Source organism: Pleurodeles waltl, chromosome 10, assembly GCF_031143425.1.
Source record: "Pleurodeles waltl isolate 20211129_DDA chromosome 10, aPleWal1.hap1.20221129, whole genome shotgun sequence".
Lineage (NCBI taxonomy): Eukaryota > Metazoa > Chordata > Amphibia > Caudata > Salamandridae > Pleurodeles > Pleurodeles waltl.
This window is the reverse complement of record NC_090449.1, coordinates 239,322,519-239,338,377: the sequence shown is the minus strand read 5'-3', so window position 1 is coordinate 239,338,377 and position 15,859 is coordinate 239,322,519. Positions and strand designations below refer to the sequence as shown.

The window sequence follows — 15,859 nt, the reverse complement described above, 5'->3', positions numbered from 1 at the left end:
ATGTTGGGTGGTAGTTATGTATACGCTCGGGGAGCCCCTTGCCACTCATGCCTTATTGCTATAGATTATTTAGAAGCTAAGAGAGACCTGGCTACATACTGGAGAGACAAACTTCTCCTGCACTGTGGGATATCCCCACAAATACAACCGCAAACGGCATACGTGGAAACGCAGCGTGGAGCCCCCCTGGGAGGATGCAAAGGGGAAGTGGGCAGGGGGAGCCATGGATTAAGTTAGGCTGAGGAAGGTGGGGGATGAAATAAAAAAAAAAAAAAAAGCTGGGTAGATGAAGCAATGGAATTGGAGAGGGAGGTAGGGGGGGATGGCAACACTGAGCGTGTGCTGTCCTGGTAAACAGTACATGAGGGCGCAAGCAAGAGGGGAAAGCAATACCAAGCTGGGGATGGAGGCACCAAGACACACATGGGTGGGTTATGTATTTTGGTGGAAGGGCAGCACATGATGAAGAGAGCAAAAAAATGCTAGGTGTCTCATGGAGCACTTACATAAAATAAAAACCTAGTTCCCTAAATGTGTGCAGTTGAAGATTATAAATTCTTCAACCAAAAGAATGCTGAAAAATCTATGATCAGTGTGAGGAACAAACTCAAAAAGAGGAAGAAAAGTCACTGAATAAAAAGCAAGCAAATAAGTGACAGTCAAACAGTGGTAAGTGGTGGGCTGGCTCCATGCCCACGGAGTTTGATATGTCCCAAAAGACGTCTTTAGCAGGTTACTAAAAGCTGTCTATAGGTGAGACCTAAAGATGTCAAGTTAAAAGCTTGAAATACATAGCAAATACTTTGTTAGGGAGTGCACATTCACTGTCCTGCATCTTCTGGGGAAGTATTATCATTATGAGTTAATCAGCACTGTATTTATAGTTGTGCTTCTAGATCCCAAAATATTATTCTCTGAAACCTTGCATGCTACAGCAAACTTTTTTTTTTTTTTTTTTTTTTCCTCTTCAGCAACTGTGACTAATGTTGCCATTGGTTGCTCAGTCTTGGGTGCCAGCAATGATGCTGCTTAGCATTCATATCTGGCTTGGAGAGCAGAGGTATCCCCTTAATTGAGTCCCTTACTTGCTGAGGTTTTCCACTCCCCTGCCCCAAAGTTGAGCACCGTTTTTTTATTTATTTTTTCTCTCTCTCCTACCCCCCCCCCCCCCCCCCAACCCCCGCAAGGTTAGTCAACTACTATAGAGGGGCTGAGAAAATGGCCAAAATATAGCAACAATTCTCCTTCTTTTTGTTCTCTCTCTCCTACCCCCCCCCCCAACCCCCGCAAGGTTAGTCAACTACTATAGAGGGGCTGAGAAAATGGCCAAAATATAGCAACAATTCTCCTTTTTTTTTTTTTTTTTTTTTTAAACAAATAATGGGCGTAGGTGCTCTGCAAGAGATACATATATTTGTTTTAACTTAAAATAGCGCAACAAATCTTGTCTTGATTAAAATCATCTCCTTTCCAGCTTTCAGAAACCAAGTGAGGGGTAAAACTTTATTTTATTTTTTCTTCACCACTGCTTTTGCAATTTTCTAATTGATGTTTGGTGATGGCCCTCTCTCTACAAGGTATCTCCAAACCTTTTGTCTTTATCCTCCTACTTTTTACTGGATTTTTGCTTGTTGACCTTAGGAGAATGTGCACTCTACCTCTGCTAACCAGTACTAAAGTGCATGTGCTCGCTCCCCTAAACATGGGTTAATTGGCATATGTAATTTACATGCAAGTCTCTGTAGAGTGGTATACCATAAACCCAGGGCCTGTAAATTAAATGCTACCACTGGGCCTGCAGCACTTACAGTGGCACCCACTTAATTAGTACTTTAAAACAAATCCCAGGAATGCCATTGCAGCCTGAAAGCAATGTCCCACTGCCATGTCAAGCCCGCTTGCCAAGCCTTAAACTCCCCTTTTTAGGGTCAAGCCTGCGTTGCATGCGTATCGCAGCGAGACGCTTCAGTGTTTAGAAAAGGGCTCGGAGCCCTTAGGACGTCACGTCAGTGTTTTTCATTGGTTCGTGGGCTTGCCTAATAAAATCTGCTTGCTTTCATTAGTCGAAGGCCTGCATACGTCATGCCTTTTCCGGTGACTAGCCCTCCTCGAGTGCATCGACCAAGTACAGAAAACATGCGAGGCTCACTGTTTTCTGTCCGGCTCGTGGACTACTTTTTCTCTAATTTACTAGCGCAATTTCGCTTGGCAGAAGAAGAGCGTTTTACATAGTTCATTGCACTTTTTCGGGTTACGTACATAAATGCACTTTTGCCGATAGGTGAAAAGTCGGGTTAGGAGTTTACAATGCTATCAGCTCTAACATGAGCAAACGTGAGACCCGTTGCATTGTAAAGGCCAGGGAAGGCGGAGTCTCCATTCAACTGAAATAGCCTAACAATAACTATGAGACCAAACAGGAAAAACATATTAAGGTCAAATGAGGATGAACCTTATATGAGTGTACCCAGCCAAACCTGGTTGTCATCACTTAGCACGTTCTTAAATCCATCAGTTAATGACGCTATACCCCTCCTGCATAACTTTAATAATTTGCTATTGCAAACAAAAAAGGAAAAGATCAAGCATCCTCAAATCAATCCTAAAATGATGGAGGGCTGGTTCGATGAAGAGTGTTTAAAGCTAAAAAAGACCTTATCACAAGCACTGAAGAACCAGCACTTGAATGATTCCAATGAGCAACATTTTCATGGATGTAGGCAACAGTACAAAAAATTGTTAAGATACAAAAGGAAGATATTTCCACATAAACTTTGGAAAACTTTACTGCAAGCAATAACGGCAGGGAACTCCAAAAAGTTTTGGGAGATAGTCAGGTGGGGATGCGAAGGTCCCCCGAAAAACCTAGAACTGAATATCAACCCTCAACTTTGGGTAAAGCATTTTACTGCCTTGTATCAGGAAGTGGCCAAGACAGCACCAGGGACGACCAATAACCCAAACATCCTCACTCAAGGGCTGGCAGGCAGAAATCAAAGATTAAGTAAAGCATTTCCTCTTCAAAAGACCCACGCAGTATCTTCAAATCTGCTTGTTAGATTGGTAAACGGAACCCAGAATGTACTAGTCTCCAACGAATTTTCCAGTACAAATTCCACGCAAGTAGCCCAAGTCATTCCACGTGCAATGAAGTTGATATCGGAATTCAGTGAAAAAGAGATTAAACAAGTTATCCTCCTCCAAAAGCCGCATAAGGCTGCAGGCCCAGACGGTATCCCTTCAGATGCTTACCGCAACCAGCTAACGTTATGGTTACCTGCCCTAGCCCGTCTATTCAACAGTGTTTGGCATTACGAGGTAATCCCTCCTTCTTGGAAGGAATCAATAATTGTTCCAATTCACAAAAAAGGGCCTCGGGACATGGTGAGCAATTATAGACCTATCTCACTGCTTGATAGTGTTGGAAAGATTTTTGCCAAATTGATTCAGTCGCGTCTAGACCAATGGCTAGAGGACGGAGATTTAATATCAACACACCAAGCTGGTTTTAGGAGAGGCCAAAGTACAACAGATCAACTTTTTAAGCTAAACATGATCTGTGCTAAATACGCCACCCTTAAAAACTGTCCATTATATCTGGTCTTTGTGGATCTCCAAACAGCCTTCGACAGCGTAAATCGCCAAACATTATGGCAGTTATTGTCGGACATGGGCATACAGGGAAAAATCTTAAGGCTGCTAATTCTATTGCATACAGGAAACACTGCCAGGGTTAGATATACTACAAGAAATGATTATACGGCCGAAATTCCAATTGAGCGAGGTGTAAAACAAGGCTGCGTTTTGGCCCCAACCTTATTTAATTGTTATATAAATAAAGTAAGTCAAGTTTTGAAGGAATTAAATCTGGATGTGCCAAAACTAGCCAATGAAAGTATACCTATCTTGCTCTTTGCTGATGACGCCGTATTACTGGCAAGAACAGAGATAGCAATGCATGGACTACTTAGGGGCTTCGAATCTTTTTGTACCTCAAGGAGCATGGTAATCAATGAGGGGAAAACAAAGTTTATGATTCTTAACCAAAAACAGACGTTGCAATCGACTTTTAGGGCAAATAATAAGCCTTTGGCCCGAGTGGCCACCTATGATTACCTGGGCTGCAGATTAGATGGAAAAACAGACATGGAAAACACAAATCTACAAAAGCAGAATTTCCTTGGCCCAACAAGCCGGAGCAGTACTCAGATTTGCAAAAGCTACAGGCAATCACTCCGTGAGCTCTGCACTGCTTGCATACAAAACAAAAGCAAGAGCCGCAGCACTTTACAGCGCAGAGATCTGGGGATTCAGAAAGATTCCATCAATACAAGTAACCGAGAACAAATTCTTACGCCGATTACTTTGTCTAGGTAATGCTACACCAATGAATGCAATAAGAATTGATTTACAGATGAGAAAGGTTGAGGACTACATTGCTCTGGCTCCAGTAAGATACTGGATCCGTATTTGGACAAAAGAGGCTCTCAAACCATTCAGAGACGTATTTAAGGACATCATGAAGTTGCAAAACCATCGGAAACTGCCCTGGTTCAAACATATCTCAACTATCCTGGCTGCTATCGGCCAGGATGACTTTTGGTTCCATCCAGAAAAAATCGGAAGGACTAGTCTAGCTGTTATAAAAAAAGGCATATTGGGAGAGAAATACTGAGATTATGTGCGAGTCATTTAGCCCTTTATTCAAGCGGTATATTTTGTTTAACCAAGAGCTTAAACCAGCAATATTCATAGACCGTATTTATCCGGAGGAAAAAAGGGCTCTCTACTTTAAATTCCGTATGGGCACACTACCAGTGACAGTGGTGGTCAACAGATGGCAATCCGCTCCTCCGGGTAGATTAGAATGCTGTCCATGCCTTCATGGTGGTCCGGAAACACTTTCCCACTTCCTTTTATTATGCCACTTTACGCTCAAACTCCGTAAACTGTACCTTCGTCCACTTTTCAGATCTTACGGAGTTAGGAAGTGCAAGGAGGCGGAAGCGCTATGTATGCGTTCAGATGAGAAATACATTGTGACAAAGGTCTCAACTTATATCTTGGAAGCATGGAAATTACGTCTATCAATGCACCCACAGTTGGCATAGGCACAATAGCCTATGTTATCCCGTAGCTATTTAGCTTGGGAAATCGGTGCAGGGTAGTGTAAAACTGGGTTAGGCCTCGGGCTTTTATTAAATGGTTGGAAGGCACTGCAAGGTCCCAAATGATTCGTTCCAGAATAAGACATTTTAAATATTAGATTTATAATGTTTTTCTAGAATAAGTTAAGTTTTTATGTAAATTATGGTCAAATCAGGTTTTACGATATGTATGGTAAATTGGACACATTTTGGTACATGTTAAATCAAAAATTCAAGCATAGTTTCCTTTTTACTGAGATGTTTTATTCAATGTGATTTTTATTGAGTTTGATGGATTGATATCTATTGTGCGATTATTGTTAAGGCCGGATAGGCTAATAACAATTAAATAAATGGTTAAATGGTAAATGGTAAATGCTTGTTATTACATATGTCACCTCTAAGGTAGACCCTAGTTACTCCAAAGGACTGCCTGCTGCACACTCTGCCAGACTGCTGCTGTACCTGGAAGGACTGCTTTGCTGCCTGGAGCCTGCTTGGCACTTTCAGAAGCCAGCCCTATATCACTACATGCACCCAGGACCTCCGAAGTGACTCTAAGGGCTAGTTTAGCTGGTCTCCTGTTCTGAGCCTCCGGTACAAAACAGGTTCCCACCATCTTAAAGAATTGACCCAGCCTGAGTGAGTCTTGAACCCACAACAGGTCTCCATCCATTCCTGGACCTTTGGGTGTGGCGGTAAAGGTGCCTATATGGCTTTTTCCAAAACTGAGGACCTGCTATTTTTAACCTTTAAACTTTAAAAATTCAGAACTTTGCTTTGACTAATTGGATTTTCATGGTTATGTTGTCAAATAATTTTATTAACGCTTTCTAAATTGGTTTGGGATTTGTATTGTGTTGTGTTTTCACTGTATTACTGTTTGTGTGCTGCATAAATACTTAACACACTGTCTCCAAGTTTAGCCTGACTGCATTTTGTGCCAGGACTCCCACGGTTAAGCACAGGTTAAATTAGTGACTTTTGCGGTTCACCCTGCAAGGGAATGTGGCTGTTGCTTGACCAGGGCTCATACCCCAGTCAACCAACAGCCCAATTCCTCACAGTGGTCAGTATTTGTTTTTTGTTTTTTTATTCTGAGGGAAACAAGTGCGAAAATTGTGAGTAAAAAGAGAGATGTTTTTGAAAACTAGACAGTTTTGAATTCATCAAGAGGTTATTGCTGTGGATTGTTCAAGGTTTACCAAATTAGTTATTGAAATAGTGAAAGTACGTAGGAATAAAAATAAAATTGGTGACCATGATTTTATCCGATTTAGAAAAGTGAAAAACTTTCGTTTCTAGGCTCTTCCAGTCACATAGATGTGTGTGACATTTGTCCAAATGCCTGCCCCAGTCTAAGACATCAACCATGCTGGCTTTAAATGAATTTTCCTTGTGTACCGACCATACATCATTTCCTTAGGAGAAATCTAATGAGTTTAAAAAAAAAAAAATTGTACCCGGGAAAGCTATGTATGTTTGAAATTTAACCAAGATTGGAGCTGGGGCTTACTCGCACCACTCTGTTTCTTGAATAAACCATAATGCCAGGTGATTCTAAGGGCATTAGTTTCAAAATTTGTTTTTATGCCTAAATATGGAAGCAGCAATATAGAGCAATTGGATGGATTATACAAATGTGCTACTATTCTGTGTTCCCACACTACTTCTGATACTCCACAACTGGGAGTGGGCCTTTCGCACGGGATGTGAAAGGCCCATAAATACGACCATATGTAGTGGAAATATTTGGATAAGACGTTTCTGGTGGTGGTCTGTGGTATTTCAGCTTGGGGTAGGCCATTACCAAAGAAACCTTCTAAGCACTGACATTTCTGAAAGCTAGGGACCTGGGAGAGTCCATGAGATGTGGCTTGGGTGAACCACACCAGAATCTCTTACCCAGAGTGCCATGGAAGTGCTACAAGAGGGAATTTTCTCATATTTCTGTGATGGAAAGTTACAGAAGTGTCTGGGGGGGGTGGGCGATCTACGTTCTACCACACACCATTTGTGGCCTACCCTCCAATAAAAATTATACCTCCATTATGTGTGGCTCTATCATAGGGGACTAGAATGGCACAAAACAATGTGCCAATATCCAGATTTTTGGTTTGAATTGCATTGACTTTAATGTTATTGATGCTCTCGTTAGCTTTCTGGCACTTTGGAGTGGCTATTTTGAAGGTAAACACCCCAATCTACTGCCTAAGAGGGCAGAAAGATTGTCTATGGTCCTGGATGAAGGGTGACAGTTAGCCACAGGGTGGCTGCTCCCCAGTGATGTCCCTGGTGGTGTTTTGCGTGGATTTCTAGTTGACAATCACCCCCCCCCCCCCTCCCCCCTCTTCCGTCCTTGGGCAAGGGGGGAGGTTGAATGCTAGATGCACTTCTTCTCTGTAGCTAGGCAAGGCCAGGAATCAAAAACAAATTCCTTTGGCTAAGCGGGATGGTGGGTGGGGTTTATGGAACATGTTTTTATTCCTAGGATCATACTCTGGGTGTATTTAGAAATATGCATCACTTCAGTGTGGAGAGTATTGCGGATAGAAAGTTTGTATTGTACGTCTCCCATGGCTGTCTGACAGGCTGGAATGATATTTGTATGTGTAGGCAGGCTAGCGTGCGACCAGGGGTGCATTCTGCTTCACTGAGAAACTATGTAATCGTGATATTGACAGACCAGATCCTGTTTGGCATAGCCACAGTTGGAGGTGCACAGCACAGCAAAATAGTCCAGAGCATTGATATATATGAAAACAGTGGGACCGAGGCTGGTCTTGCATGTCAAAGGCTGGTGGCAACACGAAGAATGTCTGTCTGTCATCAAGACAAGCAGTGTACCCAAGAGGTAAACCTAAATGATGTCATATTTCAGAAGTGAGGAATTATGTGCACCTTAACGTTGGCAAAGTGATGCTTTGTCACCCAGGCAGAGTTGTTAGATGGGGTTTTGCAGAGGGTGGGGGAGGTTAATTTGGACATATCCTAAATCTATCAAATATGAATGTGTTCTTTTAGACAGCTTGGATTGATACGCAGAAGTTCAGTGACCTCGTTGAACAGCAAGAATCCAGGAAGGCCCAAATCCAGTGAGTTACACTTTATTTTTAATTATTACGTCTGGTATACTTTTCCTAATAATTAACATTTTTCTTTTTTCATTCAATGCAGAACAATTTTTCGACTACTTAATTATCATTGATTTCGAGTCCACCTGCTGGAAAGATACTAAGCATTTTGGTCAGGAAATAAGTAAGTGGAAAACTACTATTCTTGAGCCCAGTGTACGTTGTGTTCGATCCTGAAACTGAAGGTAAAGCAGGTTGTTGTGTGTAAGTCCTATGAGTCCATAGGCTTTTTAAAAAAAAAAAAAAAGGGCGGGTGAGTTCTGCCTAAAGTGTATTTTTAGGGCATTCGAGGATTCAGCCTACATTTTGTATTACGAATAGCCAATATTCTCGTTCGAGGGATCTTTAATAATGGTTGATGCAATGCATGCTTGAAACCAAAACCTGAATCCTTTCTATGGAGGACCCCCCCGCCCTCCCACCACACCTCTTCTCATGGCACCAGTACACATGCGGTTTCCCACCCACTCCGAAGCATGTAGCTGTTCTGGGTTATGGCTAAGGTTTCCTGGCAGTTTTAACATCTTCTACTTTGAAAGTAATGTACCGCCAGGCGTGCCTGTATGAAATAAGTCTTAGGGTGGGAGAAAATGCGCTGCCGTGCATGCCCACTGGGATGTCCATGTGTCTGCTCGTTATCAAATAATGAACAACTTGATGCTCTGAAAGAGTTCAAGTACTGCCAAACTTGTTTGTGAAGATCTCTTCCTAGGACATGCTTAATTCAAAGAAAGTGTGTAAAAATAACCTGATTCTGCTTAAACATGTGTCCACACTGGCCCGTATTCAGACGATTTCCTTGGTGTAATCTTTTCAAACGAGGTTTGAACAATCTTTATTTTCCCCTCCAGTTGAATTTCCTGCTGTCCTGCTGAACACATCAAATGGTGAAGTTGAATCAGAATTCCATACCTATGTCCAGCCACAGGAACATCCCATTTTGTCAGAGTTTTGTACTGAATTGACTGGTATCAAACAGGTGATCTTCTTTTTACTATTTCAAGTTGTGTGTATTTAGTATTGACGAACGCGCACATGCCACACTATTCGTGCAGAACGTTCCTGCGGCATTCAGAACACACCTTTTGACACCGCAGAAACCTCGCTCAATAATCGCATCTTGTACAATCCATTGCAGCAACAAACTTAATGGCTGTAGTAATAATTGAAAGTCCTCCACTCGCAGATTGCAGAGCCAAAAAGCAGACCCTTAGCTCCTCATCTACAGATATTAACACTAGTGAGCTCCTAAATTGCTCAACATTTCCCTGCTAATCGCCAATAATGCATCTTAGTTATGTTCACATACAGAATGCCACCTCATTATCTACCTAAGACACTGACTTGCCATTCATGCTCCGATGCTCACCCTTAGTACTGATTGCTTCCCACCCCACCCGCAAAAATACATTCTAAAACCTTTAGGTGCCATCTGATAACGCTTTTAGGAAGTATAGGAATCCAATGTTCTCCTTCTCTGTTTTAAGTTGCATCATCTCTTTGCTCCGGGGGACTTAAGATTTCCAGGTGTTTTCAAATATGGCTGGAGAACGTGAGGCTCAGATGGCCAATGTGGTTTGCCCCAGATCAGTGTGAGAACGAGAAACCTCAATGGAACATGCCTCGTGGCTCCATCTCATCTACCGTGCATCTGAGCTGGTTGCTCCTCTGTGGCATTGGAAGACTTCTCTGAGCAAGTCAAGTCCTACAAACGGTGGGACTCCTCATACATAGTCCTATAAAAAGCTACCAAATAGGGATGAATTTTAAGAACAGGAAGCCTTTCTCTTTTCATAATTCTTGTATTTCTTGTTTTATGTGGCGCTACATCCTCTTTTTAGGGTCGAGCATGCAAGCGCTTTGTCCTCTGTTGTAATCCTTCTGTGGGCTTTTAACCACGCCCATGTCATGAATGTCACTTACATTGATTCGTGGGTTTGCCTTTTAAAATTCACTTGATTTAATTTGTGACAGGCATGCATACGTCATGCTTTTTCCGGTGTTTAGCCATCCTGGAGTGCACCTGCCAACTACTGAAAACATGCAAGGCTCCTTGTTTTCTTTATGGTTTCTGGACTACTTGTTCTTTTTATTTTGTACTCTGCGCGATCTCGCTGGGTTTTATACAGCGTGATTGTGCTTGTTTAAAAAAAAATATATATATATATATATATATATATATATATATATATATATATATATATTTATATTTATTTGACTTGTAAACGTCTGTAGAAAATGCTGTAAATAACAGGTGTTAATGTCACAAATTCAATGGTACGTAAATTCATCGACCCCGGAAAGACAAAAGGCTGTGTTGACCACATAGGATTCGTACTCACCGAGCCATCTTGCCAGCTATGATGTTTACTATGATGTATCTTGTGTGTGTGACTTTTCACGGATTGTAATGATGTTCAAAATTATCAGCTACGGAAAGATGAAAGCCTGAGTCATCCCCGTCTTGTCTTTCTGTTGCCGAGCTGTCTTACCAGATAGAACTTTTGCCATTATGATTATGGATGTTGCAAATGGTCTTTTGTAGTGTGAACTCAGCTAGCAGGGAACTGATCGCTAAGCCTAGCTGGGGGCTGTGTACCCCGCTTCGAGTGGGGCTCAAAAGCCTCTGGGAGGTGTTCTAAGTAGATACCTTATCAATGGAGGATGAGATGCACCTGGCAGAGCGCGCAGGGCATGAAAGCCCCTGCGCCTGTTCTCTGAGGAACTTCTTGACACGCATTGGGTTTGCTTTGGCGCCTCGTCAGGGGTAGGAAGCACTATATGAACCCAAATACAATTGCCAGTACACTTATGCAATAACCTTTGACCAAACATCCAATGCACTGGTAATTCAGTACAAATTATTGTTGTCCGAGATCTTTTTTTCGGTTAAATTTATATGCCAGTGGGTGTTTGCCCCTCCCAGTCTCGCGCTGTCCCCTGTGCCAGCCCCCGTCTGTTTTAACTCTCTAGCTCTGTGAGCTAGTGGGCCCTCTAACCCTGGTCTGTGCCAATCAGTCCGGACCTTCCTCGCTCCTGGTGCCAGCCGAGCTGTGTGAGACAGACTTTGAGAATAAATGCCAGAGGCTGACCCGACCCCACAAATCATAAGGCCTGCCCCAGAGCTGAGAGATCCGTGTCCGGCACAGACCTCGGGCCTTTTATCCTTTTTATCAGGGGTGTGTGTGCGCATGTGCGCGAAAGATTTTCTCGTCGGGGGCCGAAGGTCACACATGGGAAGGCATCAGTCAGTCCTTGTTTCCCCCACCCAACCTAACAATTTCTCAAGAGTGGGTGTGCACTGCTGTCCCTCTGTTAAGTACATCCCTCTGGCTTTCCCTGGAGTGGGGCCAACAAGGGCACGGGCGACCTCTAAGCCCCATACCCATAACCCTTCCTATAAAGAGTGCCAAAACATTAACGAATGTCCTAATCCTTTGAACTTGAGAATGAGGCAAAAGGGCCCTCCTTGCCCCCGGGGGGAATATCGGAGCCATGGTCACACAAGGCTTCCATCCATCAAAGGCAGGCAAATGTTGTCAAAGTAAACGCATAAAAACTGCAATAAATGTTGCAGTATGCTCATTAGTGGTCTTGTTCCATTTTGGCTGGGTTGAAGTCCACATTTTATGCACAGTCTTTTTGTGTCAGGAACAGTCATATTTTGCCGCCTCTCTGCTGAGTTTAGAAGGCCTCATAGGAGGATTCTGTTTTGCATAATGTGGGGAAGTAAGGCCTTCATGAATTAATATTCCATTCGTAAAAAGTATTCTCAAATTGTGCACCGGATTTTTGCGAAGGGAATGGTTTTTTTTTTTTGTTTTGTTTTGTTTTTGTGTGAAAGTGCCTAGGTACTAATAGTTCAGTTTATGAAATCACCATTTGCAGGGGGTGGCCCAACAGTCTCTGCAATTAATATCCATGAAAAAGGTTGCAGTTTACACGCACCTGTGATTGGCTACTAACATGGGGATGGTGGCCTTCAAGGGACAACAGACCACCATCCGTGTCTGCATTCACAAATCAGATTTGTTTTTAAAATAATTCTACGTTCCTTAGTATCCTGTCTGGAACATTTTTTGTAAGGAGCAGATGCCTTGCACCAATGCCTACTCCTGAGACTGTCAATCCAATTACCAAAAGGAATTGCCCTTTCAAAATCAGTTACCACCTCCTTTGAGGAGTGGCCAATAGTTTGCAACCAAACCACAGCCCTGCTAAGAAGTTGCTGCGCATTAAAACTATAGCAGAAACACTGGGAGCTGCTGATTCTGTCCTATTAAAAGCATCGTGGCTATTCTAAGAAATGCTCATACCACTCCATTAAAAGTACAGCAACCATGCCTGGCTGAAATGTGTACTTACTGTGAAATTAAAACTGCAGCACTGCTTAGAATTGCTGTGCAGCCTATTAAAAGTGCTGCAGCTCTTTTTAGGGTCGAGTGTGCAAGCAAAGCACTCTCTTCTGTTGTAATCTCTGTCGCGTTTTAACTACGCCCACTACTGCTATTCATTCTTTATTGTGCTTGTCTTGAATGCTTTCTTTTTATTGGTGCATTTTGTGAAATGTCCCTTGTGAGAAAGTAGCCTCTTTCTAGCATGGTTACCCCAATTTTGGCCTGTTTGTCAGTGTGTTTCACTGTGTCACTAAGATCCTGCTAGCCAGGACCCCAGTGCTTATGGTTTGTGGCCTACTTGTCAGTATGCTTCTCTCTTTCTGTCAGTATGCTTGACTGTGTCACGGGGATCCTGCTAACCAGGACCCCAGTGCTTATGCGCTCTCTGTTACCAAATTTGGCACTACATACTGGTAGCTCAGTATTTAACTCCAAATTGGCATACTGGTTCCTCTTTCTCCCCCCCCCCCCCCCCCCCCCCCTTTATAAGTCCCTGGTATATGATGGTACCCAGGGCACTGGGGTCCCAGGGGCTCCCTATGGGATGCAGCATTTATTTTGCCATCCATAGGGAGCCCATGCAAAGGCTTCTACAGGATTGCCATTGCAGCCTGCGTGAAATAGTGCATACACTATTCACAGCCATTTTCACTGCACCATGTCACCTGTATATCAGATCTTCCAACCCTGAGGGCTGGGTGCAAAGTACCCGTGTGTAAAGGCACCCCTGCACTAGCCCCCTTTTGTTGTACAGGCCCATTTTCCCGGACTTCGTGAGTGCGGGGATGCCATTTTATGCGTGCACTGGACATAGGTCAATACCTAGGTCCAGCTTCACAATGGTAACCCCAAATATGGCCATGTAAGGTGTCTAACAACTGGGACTTGTACCCCAATACTGATTCCAGTATTGGTTGCACAATCCCATGCACTCCAGGGGCTCCACAGTGGACCCCCAGTACTGCCATACCAGCCTTCTGAGATTTTCCAGGCAACCCCAGCTGCTACTACCTCAGCCAGGTTTTTGCCCTCCTGGGGCTTGAGCAGCTCAATCTCAGGAAGGCAGAACAAAGCATTCCCTTTGGGAGAGGGGTGTTACACCCTTTCCCTTTGAAAATGGGTGTTACAGGCATGGGAGGGGTATCTCCCAGAGCCTCTGGAAATGCTTTGAAGGGCACAGATGGTGCCCTCCTTGCATAACCTAGTCTACACCGGTTCAGGGTCCCCCAGTCCCTGCCCTGGTGAGAATCTGGATAAAGGAAAGGGGAGTGACCACTCCCCTGTCCATCACCACCCTAGGGGTGGTGCCCCAGAGCTCCTCCACAGTGTCCCTGAATTTCGCTATTTTGGATTCCAAGGTGGTGGGGCACTCTGAGAGCATCTGAGTGGCCAGTGCCAGCAGGTGACGTCAGAGACCCCTCCTGATAGGTGCGTACCTGGTTAGGTGACCAATCCCCCCCCTCAGAGAGCTATTTAGGGTCTCTCCTCTGGGTGTTTCTTCAGATTCGAATTGCAAGAAGCCAGCAGGAATCCTCTACATCCTTTAATCTTCTACCTATAGAAAAACTGCTGACCGCTCAGGAACTCTGCAAAACGGCAACAAAGAAGCTAAGATGCCTTCTGCAACATTGTATCATCAGCTCATGCCAGCAACTGCAACAGTTTCCAGGTCCTCCATCCTCTGAGGACTCCCTGTCTCCAGCCTGCACCAGAAGAACCGAAGGAATCTCCTGTGGAGTGACTGAGTCATTTCCCTGCTTCAGCAGGCACCTCTCTGCAGCGACGACCAGTGGCTTGGGTCCCCTCTCCAGATGATAGGCGTGGATCCAGCAACACAGGTGGGGGACTAAAGTGACCCGACAGTCCCAACGTCCAGCTATCCAACTATGGAAAGACAGTACCCCCATGCACCACGTGACTTGCAGTTACCAAGATTTGTGTGTGACCTTCCAAGAAGTTATTAGTGCACAGCACAGCTTCGGCCCCCAGCACTCCATCCTGCGACGCACAGCTTCCTGAGTGGTTCTCCAGCCGCGTGGGGTCCCTTTTGTGTCTTGCTGAATGGGCCTCTGTAAGGAAATGGCTCCCTGTTGCAGTTACCCCCCCCACTTTTTGCCTGATACTGACTTGACTGAGAAGTGTGCTGGGACCCTGCTAACCAGGCCCCAGCACCAGTGTTCTTTCACCTAAAATGTACCATTGTCTCCACAATTGGCACAACCCTGACACCAAGGTAAGTCCCTTGTAACTGGGTACCCCGGGTACCAAGGGCCCGAAGCCAGGGAAAGCCTCTAAGGGCTGCAGCATGTCTTATGCCACCCTAGGGACCCCTCATTCAGCACAGACACACTGCTTGCCAGCTTGTGTGTGCTGGTGTGGAGAAAGTGACTAAGTCGACATGGCACTCCCCTCAGGGTGCCATGCCAACCTCACACTGCCTGTGGCATAGGTAAGTCACCCCTCTAGCAGGCCTTACAGCCCTAAGGCAGGGTGCACTATACCACAGGTGACGGCATAGGTGCATGAGCACTATGCCCCTACAGCAGAGGTCTCCAAACCTTTTAATGCCGCGCCCCCCCCAGTTGAAAAATAAAAATAATTGGGCCCCCCTCAGAATTGTTCACAATTATTTTATAAACATGGCAGTGTTTAAATATCTCTAAACCTATTCAAACATTGCAGTTAAGTACTGTTACCGTTTTAAAACTGCAATAACATGCTTCTGCTTAAAACAGAGGCCTGTTACCTGTATAATATTTATTTTGGCCAGAGTCTGGGGGGCCCCCCCTGGGATCACTTCAGGCCCCCCTAGGGGGGCCTGCCCCCCAGTTTGAAGACCTCTGCCCTACAGTGTCTAAGCAAAACCTTAGACACTAAGTACAGTGTGGCCATATTAAGTATATGGTCTGGGAGTTTGTCAAAAACAAACTCCACAGCTCCATAATGGCTACACTGAATACTGGGAAGTTTGGTATCAAACTTCTCAGAATAATAAACCCACACCGATGCCAGTGTTGGATTTATTAAAAAAATGCACACAGAGGGCATCTTAGAGATGCCCCCTGTATTTTACCCAATTGTTCAGTGCAGGACTGACTGGTCTGTGCCAGCCTGCTGCTGAGAGACAAGTGTCTGACCCCATGTGGTGAGGGCCTTTGTCCTCTCTAAGGACAGAAACAAA

At 44.3% G+C, this 15,859-nt stretch overlaps 1 protein-coding gene across 2 annotated transcripts in view; it reads left to right on the top strand.

The window, feature by feature from the left end:
• ERI2 (ERI1 exoribonuclease family member 2) overlaps positions 1-15,859 on the top strand; it is a 71,651-nt gene that overhangs the window by 41,206 nt on the left and 14,586 nt on the right. For both annotated transcript variants that reach the window (XM_069210279.1, XM_069210280.1), the window contains exons 3-5: positions 8,172-8,242; positions 8,325-8,405; positions 9,133-9,260. In XM_069210279.1, coding sequence (XP_069066380.1) covers positions 8,172-8,242; positions 8,325-8,405; positions 9,133-9,260 — 280 coding nt within the window. The remainder of the gene's footprint in view (positions 1-8,171; positions 8,243-8,324; positions 8,406-9,132; positions 9,261-15,859) is intronic.